This window comes from Maylandia zebra, linkage group LG18 (assembly GCF_041146795.1).
Source record: "Maylandia zebra isolate NMK-2024a linkage group LG18, Mzebra_GT3a, whole genome shotgun sequence".
In the NCBI taxonomy this organism is placed as follows: Eukaryota; Metazoa; Chordata; class Actinopteri; order Cichliformes; family Cichlidae; genus Maylandia; species Maylandia zebra.
Genome location: NC_135184.1, coordinates 4,337,681 through 4,364,281, shown reverse-complemented (window position 1 = coordinate 4,364,281; position 26,601 = coordinate 4,337,681). Strand labels below are relative to the sequence as shown.

Sequence of the window (26,601 nt, the reverse complement as noted above, 5' to 3'; positions counted from 1 at the left end):
ATGTCCAGCAGGTGGGGAGGAATCAGTGAGTCTGTTACTCCAGTTACTTACTGAGAGGTAAAGTTAAAGAAAACGAGTTTCCTTCATCGCACTAAACCTGCCCACTAAACATGACCCTGAATGAACCCATATGTAAAGGACTGTAGGTTTTAAGCAGGCTCAGGTAATGGCAACACAATAGATGAGGAAAGTGGGGGAACTCTGACGACATCTAGTGGACATCTTGAAGATGACGGGTCTGAACAGAGAGCAATGCAGGTCTGTGGAGAAGATTGCAGCACACTGTGAAATATGAACTATGAATAATATCTACATCTGTAATGATGTAATCAAAATAGGCTCCATGTAGTTTAAGTTCTGTTACTGTACTTATGAAGCAAACTGCACACACAGAGTTGGCAAACATTGAGTTTACTTGCATTTAGGCAAAATGATATAAACACTTATCATGAGCCAATATAGCACATTTAACTGCTTTTATTTAGCAGGGATTACACAATACACAAAATAAGTCACAAACATTTTTAATCAAATCTTGCAACATGTTGCTAAGAAGAACCAGGACAACCAGGTCAAAGCCATACTGAAGTATAACCTTCATTAACATAAATCACAAAGAAAACATATTTAAATAAAAATTGTATACTTGTCTTGAACTTTTTTAAATCTTTAGTCCTGTGTATCAAAACTTATTTATTGGCTGATAAAAAGGAATCACATCATGGTTGTTACAAGGAACAAGTGATGAAAAACTCATTTTCATGTTTGTTTTCTTCTATACTGAAGAAGAAATACAAGTTTCTGTGGTAAATATTAAAAGAGCATCCATGTTCAATAAATATTTGTGTCACCTTTAAAGACCAATAAAAAAAATATCAAACTTAGAGAAACATAAAGTCAGGGCTGGAACAAACAACATAGAGTGCCCTTCACTGCTGTGGACAGGAAATGTACCGTGACTTGGAGCATGAGGTCATTTTCTACCTCGGGTGCTGCAGTGATTTGGTTTGTCACTCAGGTGGATCCTTAGATGAAAATTCAGTCCTGATTTCCAACTGAATCTTTCCCCACAGGAGCTACAAATATATGGTTTCTCACCTGTGTGGATCCTTCTGTGACTTTTCATAGTCGACAAGTCTCTAAACTCTTTCCTACAGACGTTGCAAGAATACGCTTTCTCACCGGTGTGGATTCTCAAATGAGTTTCTAGTCCTGATTTCTTACCAAATCTTTTCCCACATGTGCTACAGAAATACGGCTTCTCGCCTGTGTGGATTCTCACGTGACTTTCAAATCCGGATTTCTTATTAAATCTTTTCCCACAGGTGATGCAAAAATATGGCTTCTCGCCTGTGTGGATCCTTACGTGAGTTTCCAATCCTGATTTCCAAATGAATCTTTTCCCACAGGTGCTACAAGAATGTGGCTTCTCACTTGTGTGAACTCTCATGTGTCTCGTCAGGTTGGATTTACACTGAAAAGTTTTTCCACAAGTGTCACAGCTTACAGATTTTTTACTTGTATCAGTTTCACTCCGAGACTTATCTGTTCGGTTTTTGTGACGTCTCCTTTTCTTCAGCTCCGCATTTCTAGTTGATCCCGAGTCCACATGCTGGTTTTCTTCCTGTTCCTCAAGCTCTGGTTCAGGAAAGTTAAGAGCAAGGAGCTGGTCATCGTTTGGTTCTGATTCACTGAGGTCACTTTCCTCAAAACTAGAAGTCACCATAAAACTATTGATCTCCTGCTTCAGTACAATCTCCTCCAGCTCCTGACTGGTGCAGAGTTCCTCCTGTTCCTCTTTAATCTGTGGAGGATCTGGGTCCTCCTGGTCCAGACTTGAGTTCCTCTCCTGCTGATTGGCGACAAACTCCTCCTCCTTACAGGCAGTTTGCTGGTGGAGGTCTAAACGAACAATAAAAAAAATGTAATTATAGAAAAACACTTCTGAGAAGATAAAGTTTTAGTTAAAGTCTGTAATGAGGGCATGTTGCTCACATTTGCAGGTGAAATTAAAAGTGTGTAAAAATGAAGTTATTTGTGCACTCTGATGCAAATGAGAACTTGAGTTCTGACATTTTTCAGCAACATTAAGAGTAAAAAAAACCTTTCAAACAAAAAAGAACTCACTTATTACTGACTGACTGATGATCTATTTTGGAGTTGATCTCGAAACTGATCTACATCTTGATATTTTTCAAAATAATCTTCACTATTGGGGGTGGCTGTAGCTCAGGCGGTAGAGCAGATCATCTACTGATCGGTTCGATTCCCGGCTTCACCTAGTCTGCATTTCAAATATCCTTGGGCAAGATACTAACTCCAAGTTGCCTCAAGTTGCTCTTTGATCTGTGGAATGTGTGTCTGAATGTTGGTAGAAAGCACTAAGAAAAATGTGCTTGTGCGAATGGGAGTGAGTGGGTGAATGCACAAGTTTTGTAAAGCGCTTTGAGTGCTCAAGATTGAGTAGAAAAGCGCTATATAAGAACCAGTCCATTTAAAACTCCCTGTCATGTTTTCACGAATACACATTAAATAGATCTGACTGATACAAACTGTAGGTTTAATATTAATGTTAACACTTCAGAAAAGCCATTACAGTTTTACCGCTGGTCTGTAAATCTTTCTCAGGTTTCCAGATGTTATGCAGCTGTCTGAGCCGCTCTTCCCCGCTCCAGACGACGATGCCTTCATCCTCGTGTTTCACTACAAGCTGTTCTCCCTCTTGACTGATGCAGAGTTCCTCCTGTTCCTCTTTGATCTGTGGGGGATCTGTGTCCTCCTGGTCCAGATTGAAGTTCCTCTCCTGCTTCCAGACCTGCTGGCCAGCCAGATCTTCCTCCTCCTTACACTTCATGTTGATGTGGGACTTGAGGAACAAAGTAAAAAGAAAAAGATTAGACAGGTAAAGGTGCAGCCTCAGTCAGCAGGGCTGTACACTGTGAGCATGTTGCTCACATATGTGAGAGAGGTTTGTACAAATGTTTCAGAAGCACCATGTGACTCCCTCTCTTTGTTGGAAAGTCTTATTAATTCACTTTATAACTATTACTTTGAAGATAAATTTCTACCATCACAAAAATATTATGACCTCTTTAAAAACAAACAACGGCAACTACATGACTTAAATTCCATGTTTAGATGAAGGTAATGGTCAATGCCTTTTGACAGGGGAAAAACCTCCACACAGAAGAATCTTACTTGGCTGAATCATAAATTATTCACCATGATTAAAACTGCAGATGAGCAATAATCTGCATTTTATTTTAGCCAAAGAGGAATGTTTCTGTTTGTCTGTGATCTGACTTTTTCTGCTGGCTCCAAATTTCATTTTATCCTGTGTAAGTTTGTTTCTCTTCCTGTTAACTAGCAAAGTCAAAATCACCTTGATTCATTTAACTTTAATTCAATTATAAATGTAATCATTTTATTGAACAATTAATTTCATTTCAATGAAAAACAATTACTTAAAAGAAAGAGATTAAGTTGGAGAGAGACATGTGGCCATCTTTTAGTGAGTTAGACCCTGATTAAGGGCTATTTTTAAAAGTAAAGCCCATCTCTCAAAGTCCCTGCCGGCCTGCCTCCACCTCGGGAAGTCTGTGGGTGCAGACGGAGGTGAGGAGCACCACAGGCGGCAGAGAACTGTCTGTAGCCCCGGAGTGAGGCGTCGTGAACCGAAGCAGACAGCGAACTGTGGCACAGTGCAGAAAACCGAAGCTTTCCCTCCCTGTTTGGTTTTGATGTGTCTCATGAAAGTCTATTGTTAAAAGTTGACCTTTAAAAAAAACGGACGCACTTGTTTGATTAGCTGCTCTCTGATTTTAGCCTGTTAGCTTACAGACTGAGCTCAGATCGTTCCTGTGTTAGTTCATTGAGAACATCACAGTTTTACATACCTGCTGCGTGACTTCATCTCGGGTCTCCGGCTGATATACAGCAGTCTGAGCCAGTGGCGGATCTCATCATCCTGGACGACTGTTTTTAATGTTTTTAACCACGGAGATTTCTTCTGCATCATCAGTCTCTCATTGTTAAACTCTCCCAGAAACTGAAGACAGTTGTGCCATTTCCGCGCTTCTTGTTCTTCTATTGAGTAGACGGCAGACTACACATGTCCAAGGGTAATACTGTCCTCCTCAGGCCATTGGCATCAAGTCAAAGCCTTAAAGTCTGGTACTTTGCGCATGGTCATTTTTTACGAACAGCAGAATCACAAGACAAAGCGTGCCAATGTTTATACTTTTCACTGTGACTGCCAAATAGATGAAAAAGTAGATGTTAAAAAACAACTTATAGTTTTGTCATTGGGCTGGTAGAAAGCTATGAGTTTCTGTCCCTTTGTCTGACCTTAGAGACTTATTTTAAAAGGAAACATTACAATCCTTTAAAGCAAGTATTTTCACCTCTGTTCCCCCCTCTGTACTTAGCTTTTTTGTTGTCATGTCAGTAATTGTCCAGTTGATGGCTCCCTTGGATCACAAGCCTGTCTCATGAGTCCAAGTGAATATATTCTTAATAAACAGCTTTGAAGAATTTGTGACCAACTTTGTTTAATTCGGAACATCATCATCATGAGTCAAACTCACTCTTGGATCTACAAAATATTGAACAAAAACAAACATCACTGAATCATAAGGTATTTGCTCCAACTCTTAGTCCAGAAACACATGAGTGAACTAGATCAGCTGCTCCTCCAGTTCAGCTGTGGATTTATATCATTATTTATATTTGTAAAGTGGATATGCAGTTTTTCAGTACTAATATAAGCATTTTATATCATTGCTTTATTGACAGATGTTTGGTGTTCAAGGTCAGGCATCAGTTTGAAAAAAACAAACAAACACACTGAGTTGAACTTGAACTTCCTACTGACAAAAACTAAAATTGGTGCAAAAATAACCAGAAACATATAAGAAGCATCCTGGAGGTGCTGCAGACAAGATAGGACCAATAACATGTCAACAGGAAATCCTTTTTACTAATTTGTTTATTTCTTTTTAGATTTTTACTCTCCATTTTAAGCCATGATGTTTGCTGATACTGTGTTCCTACTGTTTGTTCTCATTAATAGTTCTGTTTTTAACATTCTGTGCTGAAGCTGGAGGAAATGTTTCTACAGTGTCAGATGATACAGCTCCAAACTAAATAAGTGACTAACTAACGATGCTTTAATACACTTTACTATAAATTATGATATAGTGCACTTTCTTAAAATTTCTTATTGCTCTGTAATTAATTGTTTTCTTTATAAATGTACAAATGAGAATAAAATCTGTGTGATAAAGGAAGGTCTGTAGACTTCTCTGTTAAGATCAGTGAAGAGAAACAACAACATACAAATACCTAAGAAAAATATTCAGTAAACATTTAGAAGATAGAGAAGTTTATGTTGTCATGTGGAGAAATTTTTCAAATAAAAATATCCATAAGCATTGATAGTCTCCATGGCTGAACAGACACAGGAAAGAGCTCCACCTATAAAACGTAAAAACATCAAGACAACATGTTGAAGATGTCGAGGTACTGCCCATAATGTTTGACTGACATCTGATTTATGTGCAGCACATAAATACCACAATAATGATGGAGAGAAACTAAAAGGGAACTAAAATACAGATTTAAACTTACAACAATATGAAAGACTTCAGTCTATTTCACTTTAATCAACTCAGCAGTGTCTCCATAACAGTAAAGCATCAGTCCAGCATAGAGCGGCTGAGTGAATGTGGTCTGGACTCTGTGGAGGAGAGTCATGGTTTCAGAGACGCTGTAGAAGGACAAAATACCTGCTCTGTGATCCAGGTACACTCCTACTCTGGAGGAACGAGGACCTGAGACACGAGTTTGGATGTTGTTGTACCGAAATGTATATCTGTTGTTGTTACAATATAATGACCAAGATTTGTCATTATGTCCAAACAAACATTCATTACCTCCTTCTCTGCTGATATTCTTGTATGCGACTGCTACATCAACTCCTCTCCCTCTCCACTCCACCTCCCAGTAACAACGTCCAGTCAGACTCTCTCTACTCAGGACCTGAAACCATACAGTGAATCTGTCTGGATGATCAGAATAAGACTGTTGTTGCTTCATAAATGTTGCTTTTCTGTTCCCCTCTGATAATAACAGCTGTTTGTTTGCTGTGTTTGGATCCAGTGTGATTTCACATGAATATTTTAAGAATCCAGCTCTGGTCTTTGGCTCTGGTTGTGACAGTGAAACATCCACTTCAGTGACTGTCAGTGAGATGTTTGTCCATTCCTCTCTCAGAATGTCCTGTAGTTTATCTCTGACCTCTGACACAGCTGCTGTCACATCCTCAAAGTAGCTCAGAGGACGGATATTGATGCTGGATGAGTCTGTAGACTCACTGAGTGCTGACAGTGAGGGGTAGTTGTGTAGAAACTGGATGTGATCCTCTGTGTGTGAGAGCTGCTTCAGCTCAGCATCTTTCCTCTTCAGCTCAGTGATCTCCTGCTCCAGCTTCTCCTGAAGCTCTTTGACTCGACTCACTTCAGTTTCCTGCTGGGATCTGATCTGCTGCTTCACATCAGAGCTTCTTTTCTGGATGAGATGGATCAGCTCAGTGAAGATCTTCTCACTGTGCTCCACTGTTTGATCAGCAGACTGATTGATGGCCTCCACCTCCTGTTGAAGCAGCTTCACATCTTTCTCTCTGTCCTGGATTCTCTGCTGGATGTTTTGTCGACTCACCTCTAGCTCTCTCTGCCTCTCAGTCCTTTCTGCTGCAGCTGAGACTGTGTCGTGGCCTTTATGTTCATCCACAGAGCAGAGATAACAGATACTCTGCTGATCAGTACGGCAGAACATCTTCATCACCTCATCATGACGAGAGCAGATGTTCTCCTGGAGCTTCTTGGAGGGCTCCACCAGCTTGTGTTTGTCAAATGCAGGACATTCATAATGAAGCTTAACATGTTTCTCACAGTAAGAGACCAAACACACCAGACAGGACTTGAAGGCTTTCATTTTTCTTCCAGTGCAGACATCACAGGCCACATCTTCAGGTCCAGCATAGCAGTGATCAGCAGGAGCAGCTTGGAGTCCAGTCTTCTTCAGCTGCTCCACTAAAACTGCTAACATGGTGTTTTTCACCAGGACAGGCCTCGCTGTGAAAGTCTGTCTGCACTGAGGGCAGCTGTAGATTTTCTTCTTTTCCTCTTCATCCCAGAAGCTTTCAATACAGTTCATGCAGTAGCTGTGTCCACAGGGAAGAGCCACCGGATTCTTCAGTAGATCCAAACAGATCGAACAAGAGAAGGTTTCTCGGTCCAGCTGAACACTTTTCTGCGCCATTTCACCCAACAGTGTCAGTGACTGTGTGAGTTTCACTTCCTCAGAACTGAAACTGCTCTGATCTAAACAACATAGGTTTCTGTAGCGAATGGGATCTGTCAGCTCTTATACGTCACCACATGTTGGTTGCACCCATCTTCAAACTGCAGATCAGAAGGGGAGGGAACAAGGGAACATGTGGACAGAGAGGAGGTGCTGAGTTAGAGAGCAGGAAGAGGGAGGGTTATCAGACACTAATTCAATCCTGGAACATGTGAGCCTGTGAGTTTTTCATTTAAAAATAGCACTGCTCAGCCTTTAAAGTTGTTAAATAAACTTAACATTTAAAAGACAATCTTTTTATGTAAATTAGTTTAAATTATCATTTTAGTCATTACAGGATATCAAATACTGCAGCTGAACTAAGAAATTGTTGTAGAAAAAAGCAATAAAAGGTCGTTCCCCCTCTGTCCCCTCCTGGTCACCTGTGCCTCAATTTTATGAGATGAGATGGATCAGCTCAGTGAAGATCTTCTCACTGTGCTCACTGTTTTATCAGCAGACTGATTTTATTCCACAACCTAGACATCCACATTACTCACACTCTCATAACACATACATATAGGGCCTTGGGATCGGGCATGTTATACGGTGTCCAGAGGACAGTCTTTGTATTCAACCTCACCTCTGGCGCCGGTGCCCACCTCTCAGTTTTAAATGCATGTAGACATTGAGGGTTCTCAGGAGGGGCCGTGCTGTACAGTACATGTACAGTGTCCATTTGTGTCTGTATCCAGGTTGGATGAGCGCCGAGTATTTGTATATGTGTGCATGAGGGTGGGAATGCATGTTTAGGTCTGTGTGTGCCTAGTCTTAGACTCCACCCCCTTGGAACATCTCAGGCCCTCCAAGGTATGGAGGCTTATTTCCCCTCACCACACTCCCTGGTTGATGAACTCAGACATCGGTGCATACTTGGTGTCCAAGGCTGGACGCTCAGGTCTGTACCAGCTCACTGCTGGTACGGCTGCTCTGTGGGGCCTGGTGCCTGTGGCTCGGTCGGGCCCCTTGCGGGGGCTCGATTCACTCTGGCACAGCTGGCTGCCTGCAGAGCCCGCGTGTACGTCACTGCAGCCCCCTCTGGCTTCTGCTCTGTGGCTGTTGGGTGACCCCTCATCTGGGGCTCTCCTCAGCTCTTCCCAGGAAGGTGGCACGGTTGCCCCTCCGGTGGTCCTCTTTGGGCGCTCGCACTCTGGGGGCCTCTGGATGTCTGGGGCCTGGATCTCCTCCATGCCTGCTTCATGCCCTGGGGGACGGGGCTGTGGCTCCCCACACCAGCAGATCGTTACATGGAGAAGCCTTTTGAATAGACGAGCACTCATCCACACAGGTGTTCACACACACAAGCTACACCTTTCTTGGCTGCTACCTCAAACCACATTGTGCGATGTCAATCTTGCGTGCTGCACAATCACATTCAGTATTTAATATTTACTGTTATTTACACTTAGCTAGATTATTGCAATGGTGTTGTGTTATTATGTTGCTCTCTTTTTTGCTTGTTTTCTCTTATTTTCTTCTCTCAACAGGTGACCTGAGAGATATTTTTTAAGTGCCCTTTCTCACTGTCCCTCTTCCCCTTTTCTTCCTTCCTTCCTTCCTTCCTTCCTTCCTTCCTTCCTTCCTTCCTTCCTATCCCCCAGTCATGTCTGTCCTATCTGTAACAGCTGAAAATAAATTAAAATAAATAAATAATAACAAAGGTTGATCAAATAGACCAATATGGCAAGGCCGTGATGGTCCATTTGGTAAATTAAGTTAGTTGGGCATCTTTTTTGGCCTTCAGACAATAATTCTGATGGCTAAAAAACGAAACGGGACAACAACAAGAAAAGAAAGAAAGAAAGAAAGAAAGAAAGAAAGAGAAAAAAGTAATAAAAATGTCTCTAAAACATCTTTTAAGATGAATCTTTTTATGATTGAGTAAAAAAAAAAAATGCTAAAATTAGAGTGCAGTGTTGAGTAAAATGGTTTTATTAAAATTTAATTGACCCTTTGAAATTATTTGTTGGAAGTCTTAAATCCCACTGAACAGGGGAAGAGAAAGAGACAGAGACACAAAGATAGCAACACAGAGGTAAATAAACATGGAGACAAGACACTGAGAATAAGACAGAAGGGGAAATGCCCAAAGTCCCATATCTCTGACAAGTTAAGTCACTTTTATTCATAAAAAAAACCCAGAACTTAAATATAATTATAAACCACACATAAACATAATCATACACTCAACAAAAATATAAACGCAACACCTTTGTTACTGCTCCCATTCCCCATGGGATGGACATAAAGACCTAAAAGTCACTCCAGATACACAATATTACCATCCCTCCCAAACATTGTTCACAAATCAGTCTAAATGTGTGATAGTGAGCACTTCTGCTTTGCTGAGATAATCCATCCCACCTCACAGGTGTGCCACATCAAGATGCTGATCTGACATCATGAGTAGCGCACAGGTGTACCTCAGACTGCCCACAACAAAAGGCCACCCTGGAATGTGCAGTTTTTTGCTTTATTGGGGGTCTGGGGACTCAGAACCGGTCAGTATCTGGTGTGACCACCATTTGCCTCATGCAGTGCAACACATCGTCTTCGCATGGAGTCTATCAGATTGTCAATTGTGGCCTGTGGAATGTTGGTCCACTCCTCTTCAATGGCTGTGCGAGGTTGTTGGATATTCGTGGGAACTGGTACACGCTGTCGTATACGCCGGTCAAGCACATCCCGAACATGCTCAATGGGTGACATGTCCGGTGAGTATGCTGGCCATGCAAGAACTGGGACATTCTCAGCTTCCACGAACTGTGTACAGATCCTTGCAACATGGGGCCGTGCATTATCTTGCTGGAACATGAGGTGATGTTCATGGATGTATGGCACAACAATGGGCCTCAGGATCTCATCACGGTATCTCTGTGCATTCAGAATGCCATCAATGAAATGCACCCGTGTTCTTCGTCCATAACAGATGCCTGCCCATACCATAACCCCACCACCACCATGGGCCACTCGATCCACAACATTGACATCAGCAAAGCGCTCACCCACACGACGCCACACACGCTGTCTGCCATCTGCCCTGAACAATGTGAACCGAGATTCATCCGTGAAGAGAACACCTCTCCAACGTGCCAGACGCCATCGAATGTGAGCATTTGCCCACACAAGTCTGTTGCGGCGACGAGCTGGAGTCAGGTCAAGACCCCGATGAGGACGGCGAGCATGCAGTTGAGCCTCCCTGAGACGGTTTCTGACAGTTTGTGCAGAAATTGTTTGGTTATGCACACCAATTGTTCCAGCAGCTGTCTGAGTGGCTGGTCTCAGACGATCTTGGAGGTGAACCTGCTGGATGTGGAGGTCCTGGGCTGGTGTGGTTACACGTGGTCTGCGGTTGTGAGGCCGGTTGGATGTGCTGCCATATTCTCTGAAACGCCTGTGGAGACGGCTTATGGTTGAGGGATGAACATTCAATGCACGGGCAACAGATCTGGTTGACATTCCTGCTGTCAGCATGCCAATTGCACGCTCCCTCAATGCATGTGGCATCTGTGGCATTTTGCTGTGAGATAAAACTGCACATTCCAGGGTGGCCTTTTGTTGTGGGCAGTCTGAGGTACACCTGTGCACTACTCATGATGTCAGATCAGCATCTTGATGTGGCACACCTGTGAGGTGGGATGGATTATCTCAGCAAAGCAGAAGTGCTCACTATCACACATTTAGACTGATTTGTGAACAATGTTTGGGAGGGATGGTAATATTGTGTATCTGGAGTGACTTTTAGGTCTTTATGTCCATCCCATGTCAAATCGGAGCAGGAACAAAGGTGTTGCGTTTATATTTTTGTTGAGTGTAGAACAATTAAAAGTAAAACATACCAAAAACACATCAAATGGAGAGTGAAGCAAATATTATTAATAACAACAAATGCACATATTAATAATATAAACCAAAATCCTTCAATAAAAAGGCTACAAACAGAAACAACAATTTGAAACAGCAATAAGAAAACAGTGAAAGTGACTACAGATATAGACCTTCCTAGGGAGGCCTGAAGTGCAAACATACCCTCTACACTCCCTTCATAAAACAGGGGACCATGATTACCACCATAGTTGGCCGGTCTGAAGGCACTGACCTCAACTTCCATACAATGTTTGAGCAGGACAACCAGGACAGACCCACAACATACAGAGCCTTAAGTGACCGCAGGCAAATCTCATCCACCCCACCACCACAGTGATGGGCAAGTCTCCCTGCCCACTGTACAAAATGTGCTTCACAGACGTTGTTTCATGTTGTAAAGATTGTGCCTTAAAAAAATAGCCACAAGAAGTTTTAAAGAAATCTTTATTTCACTTTTAAGACACATAACCAACACCAACATACGAATCAACAGGATGAGCACATGCTGAAATTCAGTCTTCATGAAAATCAAGATTAAATCACAAAATGTTTGGTCTCATGTGTGTTTCTTTCCAGCTTTGACTCTGTGGAGTAAAACCTCTCCACTAAACAAAAAAATAAAACATCTCAGCAACTTTTTTGTCACCTCCACAGCTCAACACGATACAAATATCACATCAAATGAATGTAAATACGTGTTTCATCTTCATTACAGGTTTTAATGGAATATGCAACAAACAGAATTAGGGCTGTGACATATCATATGATCTGCAATAATACTGGTATAAATGTTTACAAAAAAGTGTGTTTAGAGGAACATCATGTGTTTGCATTCACCCCAATGAGTCAACCCCAGTCATGTCTCACAGCCAGAGCCATATGTCGGGCTCCAGTCACAGTTTGGTAGCTGAATGTTCGCAAAATATGCAAGAAAACTTTTCCCACTGAAAGTGAAAAAAGCAAACCTGTTACAACACTTTAAGCAAAAACACACTTGAGTACAACCGGGCTGTGAAGGCACGTGAGCAGGAGATACTAGCAGCAGTGATGTGCGACCCAAAGGTAAACAAATGATTCAACCATGCATCACTGGAGCACTCGCGAGTTACATTTCATATAACAGCAAGAGCAGTCAGTGGATGGAAATTACTGATGTGCTACACGGTGGAAAAGCAGGAGGTTAAAAAGCTCGACCCAAGATGAAACAAACCAGGTAGAATTTCTTTTCCTTATATGACAGAATTGTGCAGGCTCCGCATTACAAGGTTATTTTGGATATTAAGCTAGAGTGTAAGCACTTGTAATACACTTTTCTTAAAACTTCCAGGAAAAACACCCCTGAGGATACTTATGTGCTCATATTTCATGTATGCCGTGTCACTAACATTGCACTATAATGTTGTTCATAGAGTATTTAAAGGTAGAATGGGAGGCAGAGCCTTCAGCTTTTAAGATTAGACTTAAAACTTTCCTTGTTGCAGATGGGGGTCCCTCCCTGAGCCTGGTTCTGCTGGAGGTTTCTTCCTGTTAAAAAGGAGTTTTTCCTTCCCACTGTCGCCAAAACGCTTGCTAATAGGGGGTCATATGACTGTTTGGGTTTTCTCTGTTTTCATTGTATTATTGTTGGGTCTTTACCTTACAATATCAAGCACCTTGAGGTGGCCACATTTTCACACTTTGAATTAGCTAAGCTGTCATCAGTGACAGCAGCTCACTGGAAGAGAAAGATGGAAAATCCATCATTTACTTACACATATAAATGCTGCTGCCTGCCGAGCTGATAAAATGTACATTATTTTTTTTAAATGTAAGTTTCTTGAAATATTATTTTGAGGCTATATCTCCCACCCCTACATACAATAAACAATACAGAGTTTTTTAAGGAAGGAGGTCATCTGATCTGCTCTGATCTGGCTTCTCAGTGGACTGCTTCATCTGACAGTTCTCCCACTTTTAACTAGTGTGAATCCTCATGTGTCTTTGTAACTGTATCCTCTGAATGAAGCTTTTCCCACAGGTGCTACATGAATGAGGCTTCTCACCTGTGTGAATTCTCATGTGAGTTTTCAAGTTTATCATCTGACTGAATCCCCTCCCACAGGTGCCGCAGGAGTGCAGCTTCTCGCCTGTGTGGCTTCTCTGGTGTCTCTCCAGTGTTGGTTTCTGACTGAAGCTTTTCCCGCAGGTGCTACAAGAATAAGGCTTCTCACCTGTGTGAACTGTCATGTGCTTTTTGAACGTTGATTGGTCTCTAAATTCTTTTCCGCAGATGCCACAAGAATACGGCTTCTCACCTGTGTGGATTCTCATGTGAGTTTTCAAGTTTATCATCAGGCTGAATCTTTTTCCGCAGGTGCTGCAAGAATGTGGCTTCTCACCTGTGTGAACCCTCATATGTCTCGTTAGTTTGGATCTGTACTCAAAGGTTTTTCCACAAATCTCACATTTCACAAACTTTTTACTTGTGTCAGTTTTACGCTGACTCTCTGACACAGGAAAGTTGTCTTGCTGATCTCTGCTCTCTGGTTCAGGAGAGCTGGAAGAAAGGAGATGTTCACTGTCCAGCTCTGGCTCACTTTCCTCATAAGTAGGAGCCACCATGAAGATAATAATGCCTTCAGTCTCCTGCTTCACTACAAGCTGATCTACGTCCTGACTGGTGCAAGGTTCCTCCTCTTCCTCTTTTATCTGTGGAAGCTCCGGATCCTCCTGGTCGAGGCTGAAGTTTCTCTCCTGGTCCCCAAAAACCAGTTCCTCCTCACATTCATGCTGTTGTGGGAAAGCTGAGGTGACAAATGGACAAAATTACTTGTCTTAGCTAAATATAGAAGTATAACAAGAATGACTACTCGGCAGTGGTGTCTACAGCTGTCCATTTCCAACTCTACAACAGAGTTTAATCAAAATATCATCAGAAATATCATCATATCATTTACCCAGACCTGGAAACTGTTAAAATAAGATTTCATGCACTCACTTCTAACACGTTAGTAAATTTCTATGCACCAATCACAGTTTGTCCACCAATTACTGTTGGAAAGATGTTTATGTAAATGATAAGACAAACATCAGACAGAAGGGGAAATTTAAAAGTAGGATTAAAATATGGGGATAAAAAGCAGCGAAGCTCTCAGAAAACCTCGACTAACAATCAGCTGAGTTTATTTAAACACTGGCCTTGAAGAACTCTGATGTGTTTCCAAAATATCTTTATTGAATGAATTAAAGTCATATTAATTTTTAGGTAAGACCATTACGGTTTTACATACCCCTGCTGTGTAAGTTCATTTCAGGTTTCCAGATGTTATCCAGCTGTCTGAGCTGCTCTTCTTCAGTCCAGATGAGGCCTTCATCCTCCTGTTTGAGTACAATCTTTTCTACGTCATCGCTGATGCAGAGTTCCTCCTCTTCCTCTTTGATCTGTGGAGGATCTGGGCCCTCCTGGTCCAGACTGGAGTTCCTCTCCTGGTTGGAGACCTGCTGGTCATACAGGCCCTCCTCTTCCTCACACTTCATGTTAGGGGGAGATCTTGAGGAACAAAGGGTCACTGAGGAAAAAGGTTAATAATGTGATGACAGGAAAACACAGCTGAGCAAATATAGTCCACTCTGAGCATGTCCTCATATGTGAGTGAAATTTACAACTAACTACAAATGTGAAAAATGAAAGTGTAAGTTACATTCTTATATAGTTCTATATTGTGTATTTTGTTGTACAGTTATTTTATTTTCAACTTTAATTTATATATTTTATCTTATTCTTCCCAGTTAAATTTACCCTTCATTCTAATTTGTGTTGTACAGTTATTTCATTTTTAACCTTAATTTATATTTTATTCCTTCCTAGTTAAATTTAACCTTTTTAATTTTTCATATTTATTTCCTATCTTATTCATAGCCTTTCCTTTTTTGTTTTCTTTAGGTCACGAGCAGTTGTCCAAGCATTTCACTACATATCGTACTGTGTATGACTGTGTACGTGACAAATAAAATTTGAATTTGAATTTGAATTTACTCTCGAGCTCTGATACTCTTATTAGGAAAGTTCAGAGTACAAATCATTCAGGTAGCTGCTGCCAGCTTCACGCTGCAAGTAAATGTTTGTCATTGTTGTAGATTAAACTGAAAATCTCACAGTGCCATAGCAGATAAGTACCAGTCAGGTTTCACAGCCAGTCATTGCACAGAATCAACCCAACTAAAGTCATCAGTGATCTGAAGATTATTAGGGACTCAGAGTTTCAGTCTTAGTTCTATTTGATCTCATTGCTGCCTTTGATACTGTTGATCATGACATTTTAAATCAAAGGTTTCATCATTTAGTTGGTTTAACTGGACAGTTCTCAATTGGCTCTCGACCTTTGACCCAGTTAAACCTCTCAGGTCATCAGGTTCAGATCTGTTAACTGTTCCCAAAATCAGATATAAGTGTGCTAAGAGTGTGTTCAGTTACTGTGCTCCTGTTCTTTGGAGCATGCAGCCATAGTTTGCCTGCTGTGGCTGCATTCAAAACTAACAACTATGTTTCCATGCTTTGTGAATAACACTGACATCTGTGAGATTTGAGCTGATTTAGTTCGAGTTAAGACTGTTTATTAGAACATTACAAAGTTATTTTAAAAACTTCATCATTTTCTTGAACCCAAATATAATTCAGTTGAAAAATATACATTTTAACATGAGGTGAGGATGGTGGGGGAGGCACGATGGTCTTGTAGGGTTAGACCCTGATTAAGGGGTATTTTTGAAAGTAAAGCCCATCTCTCAAAGTCCCTGCCGGCCTGCCTCCACCTCGGGAAGCCTGTGGGTGCAGACGGACGTGAGGAGCACCACAGGCGGCAGAGGACTGTCTGTAGCCCCGGAGTGAGGGTCAGAGAGCCGAAGCAGACAGCGAACTGTGGCACAGTGCAGAAAACAGAAGCTTTCCCTCCCTGCCTCCTTTATCTTAATCTTCTAAATAAATCTTCTATAAAGGCACTTTCTCTCGGTCTCAAGGTTTGTTTAATGCTAAAAGTTTACCGTAAAAAAGAGACGCACTTGTGTGATTAGCCGCTCCCTGATTTCAGTATGTTAGCCTACAAGCTGAGCTCTGATCAGGTCCTACATGAGTTGTATTCTTGTGTTAGTCCACTGAGACCATCGCAGTTTTACCTGTTATGCGTAACTTTATCTCGGGTTTCCGGCTGATATCCAGCAGTCTCTGCTGAAGGTTGATCTCATACTGGACGATCAGACGTTCTGTTAACCTCAGAGCAGATTTCTTCTGCAGCAGTCAGCCGGTCTCTCCACTATTGCTTCAGACCCTGAAATGTTTCTCAGTCGTAGCACCAAAATAAACTCTTCCAGCTAACAGTCCGTCACACATGAAGCTAGCATCCATCAGAGCCTGTGAGCAGCACGAAGCAGCTCCCCACTTCAGCAGCTGCATCCATAGGCCGTGAAGGCCGAACCGAGCGGCTTTAAATGGGACTGTCTCGCTTACGTCGCGCTGCTCCTGTTGCCTAGCAACCGCCACAGAAGCGATTCATTGGTATCCGAGGCCGAGAGACGTTCACGGACAGGTACAAGGTCGTTAAGCTGGGTCCTGGAGCCAACACCAACGTTAACGCCAACGACATGTAAATTGTATGTTACACTTGGGAAAAATGTATCAAAAGTGGAAATAAAATATTTCTTTATTCATTTGCATTTCCTTTATCCCTTTAACTCTATTACTTCTCTGAGACAAATATTTGTCTTTGAATATACTGCACCAACTACAATCCTCTGAAACCGTTACGCTTATATTTAATTGTAATATCAGATAATTGTCCTCATGTCTAGAGATAATTTTGAATGTTTCTGATAAAATTAAGGATAAAGTGATGTATCAAAGTATTCTTTATGGGCTGACAAAATCGTACATTTCCATAACTGTTTCATAACTTAATTCAAAATATATCTAAACTCCAAAATATATGAACTAATGAAAACATCAACAGCAATAATATACAACAGACACATAAACATAGCAGTAAAATTAATCCAAAAACATTATATGTCTCACGTAACTGAAAAAGAAAAAACACACAAGGGTTGTTTTATTTAACATTTTTTTGTTTTGTTTTATCATAAGGGCATTTTATTGCTGATACACACTTAAAACAACATTTAGCGTCTCTTTCCACTGAAGTATTTTCACTGTAAAGGGCATTATTTTTGAATGTTTACTTAAAAGATCTACATATTTTATTGACAGCATAAAACAGCCACAATCACACTTTGATGACAAAAATAGTTTTAACTAATTTGCCACATGACCCTCATTTTTTCCTTCTGCATGGAACACCACTAATCATCACTATTTTAACACCAATTAATAAAATGAATAAAAACTATGATTCTGACCTCTATAAAATGTTTTGCCAAACATTTGTGAACAGTTTGTGTCTCTACAAATCTGACTAAATAAGGCTGTGAATTAGTCTTTTGCATTTACTGTCTCTTTCTTACACACTTTATTAAAAAAAAAAAACTCATTCTGAAAACAGAAACATGATTAACTAAACTAGGAAACAGTGGAAATACAAACTCAGCATTCATAACAGGAGTTCTAGAATAACACATGAAAACTTAACTAAAAGATGTTTAAACAGAACTTGAAAACTGAGAAACTTACAGAACTGAAGGAAACAGACTGTAGACCACGATGTACCATTTTATGAGATGTTTACTGGTCATGTTAAACCGTGGTGATTGCTGATACTGTGTCCCTGCTGTTTGTTCTCATCAATAGTCCTCTTCTGTTTTTAACAGAAGCTGAAGGAAATCTTGCTACTACAGTGTTGAATGATACAGCTCCAAACTAAATAAGTGACTAACTAATGATGCTTTGATCCAGTTTACCAGGATCTATGACACAATGCACTTTATGATAAAGGCTTTATTCAGCCTAAAAACATGGCAGAATGTAAAACAGTGCACAACCTGAGCTGAGGTGCTTTAACCTCCTCTACATCCTTGTTAGCAGGATGAAGGCGCCCTCTTGTGTTGTGCATCAGTTACAGAGTTCACTTGTTAACCTGCAGGAAGACAAAACTTCACTGAGCCTTCAGCAGCTTCAACATCATCAGTAAAGACAGATTTAAATATGTGTAATATCACACTGTGTCAGTTTGTTCACAGGAGTCACAACCTGTAACACTGATGCTGCATTCAAGGACCATGGAAAGATGGGAGAGAAGAGTTTTCAGTTTACAAATTTCCTAAAACATATCAGAGTTGGAAACTGCGGAGCAACTTTACTTGTGATGGTGTGATGCATCAAGAAATGTCTTCAATCAGACAGTAAAACAACACTAATTTCTGTGTAACGTAAAGCTGTTTTAGTGAAGAAAGCTGAATCTTCTGCTCTAACATTGAACTCTGAACCCATGGTTTTCGCAGATTAGTTTGACATTTTCTTTGTCAGATTTGAGTGAGAGTGAGTGAGAAAAAAAAGTGTTCAACATTTGATTTATAAGAAAAATGTGTTCCAACATCTAAAATAACATTTAACATAACAAATGATCTGCTCATTGATTACAATCTCTATTTGTCTCGCTAAACAGATAAATGGGTCATGTATGAGTATTTAAAGCGCCCAAAAACAATTTTCCACATCAAAGGAAGCAGCTTAAGAGGATTAAATTCTATTGTCACGCTTAAATTCATGCAATACTTTCATGCATTTTAAAGACAATATGGAGTACACAATATGAGACCAGTGTCACCCCAAATGTAACTACAAACTCTAAAATCTGGTGGACAGGTGATAACCAAATGTAGAAAATATGCACCCATAAATGTTTTTAATGACTAGAGAGGAATATACCAAGTGTCAGATTATTTGCAGTTAGACAGTACGACAAAAAAAAAAAATCTAATTTAGTTAATCTGCCTCCCAATATTCCTAAGGACATTCACAATGATACAACTGACCAGTGTCAGTAAAATTCAGAAAAAGAGAAATGATTTCACATGGTTGACTGAATTGCATTATTGCTGTCACACACAGCAAATATATCCTAGGCTTAAAAAGGCTCATGACATCATAATTCAAAACAAATGGGCCGGAGCCAAACATGCAAACAGTTGACAAATTAAAGGAAAACTTTTGTTAGTAAGGTGTTTGTGCATCATGTGCTTCCAAAGCAGCTTCAGTATTTCATGGTTTCTACATTAAACCCATAGCATATACTATTCAGTGACCCTCTTCAGACCACTCCTATTAGAAGTGTATCACCCCAGGATAAAAGTCATAACAGCTTTGTATTGTTTTGCAGTGATTTTTCTCATTGACAAAAGGACCCAAACAAAGGCAGAAAAGTACCACAGTGCAACAGAATCACTGGATTCCTCCTCAGAGAAGGGATCAAGGGTTCATATTATTCCTTTAATTTCTTCCTTGTTATAAATAAAACTCAAAAATAAACCTTGCTTACATTTTACTATATTTTTTAAAGGAAAGTAGCCAAATTTAAAGAAGTTCTACATGGACGAAAGATCACCAGTTCTCAGGATCTCAGCTTTCTTCAGAAAAAGGGCCTTCTCATCTCTTTTTGTCTACAAACTAAATGTTGGTTGATGTAGACACACAGGTACTCCTCCACCACATCAACATCCTGTATCAGGATAGACAGAGATCTTTTAGCTGTCCTCGTCCTTCTGAAGTTGATTCCTGCCTCTCTGACCTGATCCACATTCAGAAGTAGATGCTTTCTCCCAGAGCACTCCACAAAATTATCCACTAGTGCTCTGTACTTTAGTTGTGTACTTTAGCAAAGCTAAAAACATATTCATGAATTTAGAAAATGACATCTTTCTGTTGAACCCAAATGGTGAAATAGATAATCTTTGCACAAAAATATCACCCAGTGTCTATCTAGTCATAAAATGGGCAAAAGTCAAAAGAGTAAAGTCTACATACACTGCAACCAAATAATATGATATTTTTTTCTTTCAGATGTTAGTGTTTACTCATCTGGATTCTGTCTATAAAACACTGTGACGCTAAAGTACAAAAGTACAGAAGTACAGAAGTACCAACCCATTCTGAAGTTTAATCTTTATTGAAAACTGTCAAAATACAAAAATGTTCCCAAGACTGAAATATTTAAATGTATTTATTTAAACACAAACTTCATATCATTGGTTTCCAGTAGCCTTTAATCCTGTCAATGAATTATTTTCAGTGACAAGGAGAACAAAATAAATCGTGAAATTAAAAAGCAAACAAATTAAAATCTCCACTTTTTATCTTAAAGCAAATGTTTTTAGTTAACAAAGGTAAAAGAGTTTAAAATAACATTAAAAATAACAAAAATAAAATGTTAATGCAGAGAATTGTGACTGAAGCACATCAGTCCCAATTCTAATGACTAATCAGTCTGCTGTCATTGTGGAGGAAAGGTGTGTTATAGAGGTGTTACAAACACATTACAAACACAACACACAGTGTTCCACTCCTGTAAAGGTGGAAGGGGCCATTCCCCCCCAAGCTTGTGTTTATCTTCATCTTCAGGCTACAGAGCTGCACATTTTTCTTCCACAGTGGTGACATTAACACAAAATCTCTCCCAACAGACATATAAACACATTCCAACTGCTATTTGTGAAAAAAAAACTTGCTGCACTAGATTTATACTGGATCATTTTTGCCATAATGTCATACAAAAACAAAAAGACTCAAAAATTTAAAATTAATACCAACCTCACTCTTGCAGCTGATAATTATCTCCATTTATTTCAGTTTGCAGAATTCAACACTTGTTCCAAACACAAACCATCCACTAAGATAAACTCCAGCATAGAGCGGCTGAGTGAATGTGGTCTGGACTCTGTGGAGGAGAGTCATGGTTTCAGAGACGCTGTAGAAGGACAAAATACCTGCTCTGTGATCCAGGTACACTCCTACTCTGGAGGAACGAGGACCTGAGACACGAGTTTCAATGTTGTTGTACCGAAATGTATAACTAGTTTTCAAACAATCTAATGCCCAAGATTTATAATTTCGTCCAAATCTACATTCATTCCCCTCTCTGTTGATATTTTTGTATGTCACTGCTACATCAACTCCTATCCCATTCCACTCCATCTCCCAGTAACAACGTCCAGTCAGACTTTCTCTACTCAGGACCTGCTCATATCCAGTGAATCTGTCTGGATGATGAGAATAAGGCTGATCCTGAAAAATAAATGTTGATTTTCTGTGTCCTTCTGATAATACAAGATTTTTGTGTACTGTGTTTGGATCAAATGTGATTTCACATGAATATTTTAAGAATCCAGCTCTGGTCTTTGGCTCTGCTGGTGGATCTGACAGTGAAACATCCACTTCAGTGACTGTCAGTGAGATGTTTGTCCATTCCTCTCTCAGAATGTCCTGTAGTTTATCTCTGACCTGTGACACAGCTGCTGTCACATCCTCAAAGTAGCTCAGAGGACGGATATTGATGCTGGATGAGTCTGTAGACTCACTGAGTGCTGACAGTGAGGGGTAGTTGTGTAGAAACTGGATGTGATCCTCTGTGTGTGAGAGCTGCTTCAGCTCAGCATCTTTCCTCTTCAGCTCAGTGATCTCCTGCTCCAGCTTCTCCTGAAGCTCTTTGACTCGACTCACTTCAGTTTCCTGCTGGGATCTGATCTGCTGCTTCACATCAGAGCTTCTTTTCTGGATGAGATGGATCAGCTCAGTGAAGATCTTCTCACTGTGCTCCACTGTTTGATCAGCAGACTGATTGATGGCCTCCACCTCCTGTTGAAGCAGCTTCACATCTTTCTCTCTGTCCTGGATTCTCTGCTGGATGTTTTGTCGACTCACCTCCAGCTCTCTCTGCCTCTCAGTCCTTTCTGCTGCAGCTGAGACTGTGTCGTGGCCTTTATGTTCATCCACAGAGCAGAGATAACAGATACTCTGCTGATCAGTACGGCAGAACATCTTCATCACCTCATCATGACGAGAGCAGATGTTCTCCTGGAGCTTCTTGGAGGGCTCCACCAGCTTGTGTTTTCCAAAGGCAGGAGACCTAAAATGAGGCTGAAGGTGTTTCTCACAATAAGACACCAGACAGACCAAACAGAACTTCACTGCTTTCATTTTTCTTCCAGTGCAGACATCACAGGCCACATCTTCAGGTCCAACATAGCAGTGATCAGCAGGAGCAGCTTGGAGTCCAGTCTTCTTGAATTTCTCCACTAAATCTGCTAACATGCTGTTTTTTTCCAGAACAGGTCTGTCAGGTGTGAAAGTCTGTCTGCACTGAGGGCAGCTGTAGGTTTTCTTCTTTTCCTCTTCATCCCAGAAGCTTTTAATACAGTTCATGCAGTAGCTGTGTCCACAGGGAAGAGTCACTGGATCCTTCAGTAGATCCAAACAGATCGAACAAGAGAAGGTTTCTCGGTCCAGCTGAACTCCTTTCTGCGCCATTTCTCCTCTCAGTGTCAGTAACTGCGCTGTATGTGTTTCTTTTTCAAAAGGTGCCTGATGAGTCATGCAGTTCAAATTCTTGGAACTTGTACAGTGGGAATAGGAGAAAGGTGAGGGAGGTTTTCAGTTTAACTTACTGCAGGAACAAAATTGACCTGAAAGAATAAGTGTAATAAAAATGTAACACATTAACATGCAACCAAGATTTACTCACCATATAGACATAAAAAAGTACAAGGTACAAATCATTGCACAGATGAACTCTTGCAGATATTGAACTTGTTTGTGATTGAACTTGTTTTCAGGGGATACAATCTCTCAACTACAAATAAATATATATGCATATATTTTCATGCAGTTAGGTGAAAAAGAAAGTACACCTTCTTTCACATCCAGGTGTAAAATAACATATAAAAATGATTACTTGAAGTTATTGCTGCAAAAGATTGTTCTACAAGCTACTGAAACATTGGGATTCAAGCAAAAATACTTTTGTCTTACCTTTGTCTCTCATTATAGAATCCTTGAATAATACCGCGGAAAGGTCAGCTGTTTCAGAGACGTCCCCGTAACCTGGCTACTTATGGCAGGGTTGATTATGGTTTTTTGCAACTGCCTTTACAGCAGCTTTTTTTTAAAAAGGATTTCCCATATTATAACAGCAGGTAAATGAAATAAATAAACAATTTAACCAGTCTGACACGTAATAAAAATGACCTTTATTTACTCAGAGGTTGGAACATTTCTTTGTATTACTATGATTACATGTAAGATAAAAATTAACTTCATTCAACTTTGCCACTACAAAGTCCTCTTAGGCAGTGATAATGTATTTCTGATTTTATCTGCAAGGTGTACATTGTAGATATATATATATTTTATATATATATACATATACTGTGTTTGTATATTATAAAAACACATGCATGGGGCATGTTAAAGAAACATAATAATGGATTGGATTTATATAGCGCTTTTCAAGGCACCCAAAGCGCTTTACAATGCCACTATTCATTCACTCTCACATTCACACACTGGTGGAGGCAGCTACAGTTGTAGCCACAGCTGCCCTGGGGCAGACTGACAGAAGCGAGGCTGCCATATCGCGCCATCGGCCCCTCTGGCCAACACCAGTAGGCATAGTCTCTCTTCCCAGCAGACATCTGGTGCAGAGTTAGATAATGATTATAATATTTATAAAATAAATTAAAAAATAAAATAAAATCCCAGACCCCAACTGTCTGGGCCTGGCAGAGGTGATTGAGGTGTTGTTGTAAACCCTGATGGATTTCAGTGAAATCTAAAATATTGATATTGCTGCTCTTTTGGAAAGGCTGCCATGTGTCTCTAATTCAAGAGTTGCATTTTCCAGACGCACTTGACACATCCAAACAACCTGCCACCTGTTTGCCCTCTTTATCCTCACCTTTCCCAGTCCTGGTTATGTTGCAGGTTTCTTCCTGTTTTCTCACCACTGTTGCCAAGTGCTTGCTCATAGGGTACTGTTGAATCATGGGGAGTGTTCCTCTAATAGAGATATTAGACTTATTAAATGCCTTGAGATGACTCTAACTAACTAGCTTAAAAAGATAAAAGCTTTTTTCAGTTTGAGCAAAAACTTGTAAGCGAAAGCAGCTTAAACTGAGCAAAGGTCTGGGGGTGCTCAATGTTGTTTCTTTTTGCTGCCCACACATGTAACCAACACTGCTCCACTATTTAGTTTTTCTCATTAGTAATGAAAAACTGTCTAAAGCAAACCCTGTGCTCCTCTGACTATGGAACTCATCACATTCTGTGGTCAAAGCTTTGAGGCTGTATTGGTTAATTTCTACCCTCTAGTGGTGAAGCTGTTTAATACAGCTTTATTTGGTTTAAGTTTGAAACACCTGACACCTGAGTCATCCTGCAGCCAGCATGCATTTTAGATGCATCTTCATATATCGTGAAATTGTTCAACTTATTCAGACATACAAACATGGCAACATTTCGCTTTGTAAAGTTGATGGTACTTTGAGTTTTGTATTTTAGATTATCATTTGGACTTTTAGTCTTTAGTTCTGCTTACTTTTGTATCCTGGGTTCTCTTTACATTTTGAGCACTGGCTTGTATTTACTTGTTTGGGGTGCAGTTTAGTAGAGCCTCCTCAGTCTACTTTTGTTTCTTGTTAAGAATTTGTCTCTCTCCCATTTGTTACATCCTGTTTTAATTTGATACACAGTTGTTTCTTGTGTCTTGCATTTGACACAAGACAAGCTTCCTTTGTCGCTTTGTTCTTGATTAATTTCAGATGTTCTTGTTTCCCAAGTGTTTCCTTTCCTCTCTCGTTAGCTGTGTATGTAATATATTGCGCCAGTTTCCGTTTGTCCTTTGGCAGAGAGTCAGTTTGTCATTTCTCTGTTTGGTCCCAAGAGTTTAGATTCTGCAGCTTTCATGGAGTTTTAACCTAATTGGTTGGTTGGTTTTACCTTGGTTTTGTCTGTGGGTCTTGGACTTCGGTAGTTTTTGCCACCCCTATTACTGACAAAATCAAAATAAAATGTATTAGAGTCAGGGGGGACATTGTTCTAGTTTTTTGTGTTTCTATTTTTTTGAAATTATTGAAACAGTCTATTTGATGAACCACCTTTCAGTTCTCACAGAAGGAAAATCACTGATATATTAATGATGGTTCAGTTACACTCAATTATTTTTGTCATGCATATCGTCAGTTCCTCTCCTTGTAATTTGGGTCTTTCCCACCAGAGAGAAGGAAACAAGGAAGCAGCACAAGGAAAGAGGAATTTAAAAAAAGGTAACAAAATAAAACATCTTCACTTTGTTGTCACAGCTCCACTGACTGATTATCATTTTGTTACAGTCTGTCGCATTTTCTGATCTCAGATGTCAAATAAATACATAGTGTTCATGAAAACTGTTTTATTTAGGCCTACTTTTAATGAAATTTAAACACGCACTGGAGTTTTTTGATCTTTTTATTTATCACACATTAACGGTGAGGGACAGAAAGTTTGAATATGCAACCAATCGTCTTACAAAAAATCTCACAAGACTAAGAGGTGCTCCTCACACTGTGGTTTGTATATTCATGCTGTGTTGCCTCTTTAGTACATAAACAATGTAGGATAGACTCTTTCTCTGTCTATTAGATACATTTTTGAAATTGCAATTTCCCTCATGATGACTCAGTGATCATAATTAGAGAAATGAGATAAGCCCTAAGTGTCAGAGAAAGCTGTGACTGTGAATCAGCATGACCACATACGGGACCTCCTCTAAGATGAGTGAAGCCATCATTAATTCTCCCTGTGCTTCCCCTACTGTGACAAATTAAACATACACTCAGTTTTCAGATTAAATATCTTCATGTCTAAAGCTGAGACAGTAATTTTGATACCTTCTGCAAGTTGTGATAACATATGCATGAAACATAAAGGTAAAGCAGGTACAGGTAAAATTCAAATCCAAATTTTAATAATAAACTACATATTAAAGATTATTTGGTTCCCTTGTGATTGTCAACTGATTCGATGGAATTGTGGGTAATGTAGTTGGAAGAATTGTTTCAGCACTGAAGTTTGATTCATGTGTTATGAGCTGAGTAGCAGCAGCAGTGGTTTTTCAACCAAATCTATTCGTCCTTTTCTTCCCAGATATCCAGCCTGGGATCCTGGAGCCTGTCCTGGAAGCAACTAAATTCTGTCAGTTATGATACTAACAGCAGGTGATGGGAAGTTTTCCTGCCCACTATACAAACTCACTGGTAAAATACAGTCTTTGCTACAATAACACCTGTGTTCAGTTAACATTTACTCCTAAACTACAATTTAAAAAGTGAATTTTTATACTTAGATTACCTTTTAAGTCCCAACTTTGAATCTTGTTTCAA

The 26,601-nt window shown here is 40.1% G+C and overlaps 3 protein-coding genes across 3 annotated transcripts; all 3 read right to left on the bottom strand.

Annotated features, from left to right (window-relative positions):
- Positions 1-395: 395 nt before the first annotated feature.
- Positions 396-16,726, bottom strand: LOC112436456 (uncharacterized). Its single transcript, XM_076876989.1, has 6 exons — positions 16,420-16,726; positions 14,538-14,816; positions 13,227-14,051; positions 4,587-4,594; positions 2,605-2,866; positions 396-1,902 (listed from the first exon to the last, which is right to left on the bottom strand). The coding sequence occupies exons 2-6, from the start codon at positions 14,782-14,784 to the stop codon at positions 974-976; spliced, it is 2,271 nt and encodes a 756-aa protein (XP_076733104.1). The 5' UTR covers positions 14,785-14,816; positions 16,420-16,726; the 3' UTR covers positions 396-973.
- On the bottom strand, positions 4,766-8,153 carry LOC106675954 (tripartite motif-containing protein 16-like). The gene has a single exon (XM_024800155.2). It carries the CDS (start codon positions 7,318-7,320, stop codon positions 5,650-5,652), a length of 1,671 nt encoding a protein of 556 aa, XP_024655923.2. The 5' UTR covers positions 7,321-8,153; the 3' UTR covers positions 4,766-5,649.
- A 3,669-nt stretch (positions 16,727-20,395) lies between the features above and the next one.
- LOC101481809 (tripartite motif-containing protein 16-like) lies at positions 20,396-22,729 on the bottom strand. The gene has a single exon (XM_004569424.6). The coding sequence runs from the start codon at positions 22,712-22,714 to the stop codon at positions 21,029-21,031; it is 1,686 nt and encodes a 561-aa protein (XP_004569481.3). The 5' UTR covers positions 22,715-22,729; the 3' UTR covers positions 20,396-21,028.
- Positions 22,730-26,601: the final 3,872 nt, after the last annotated feature.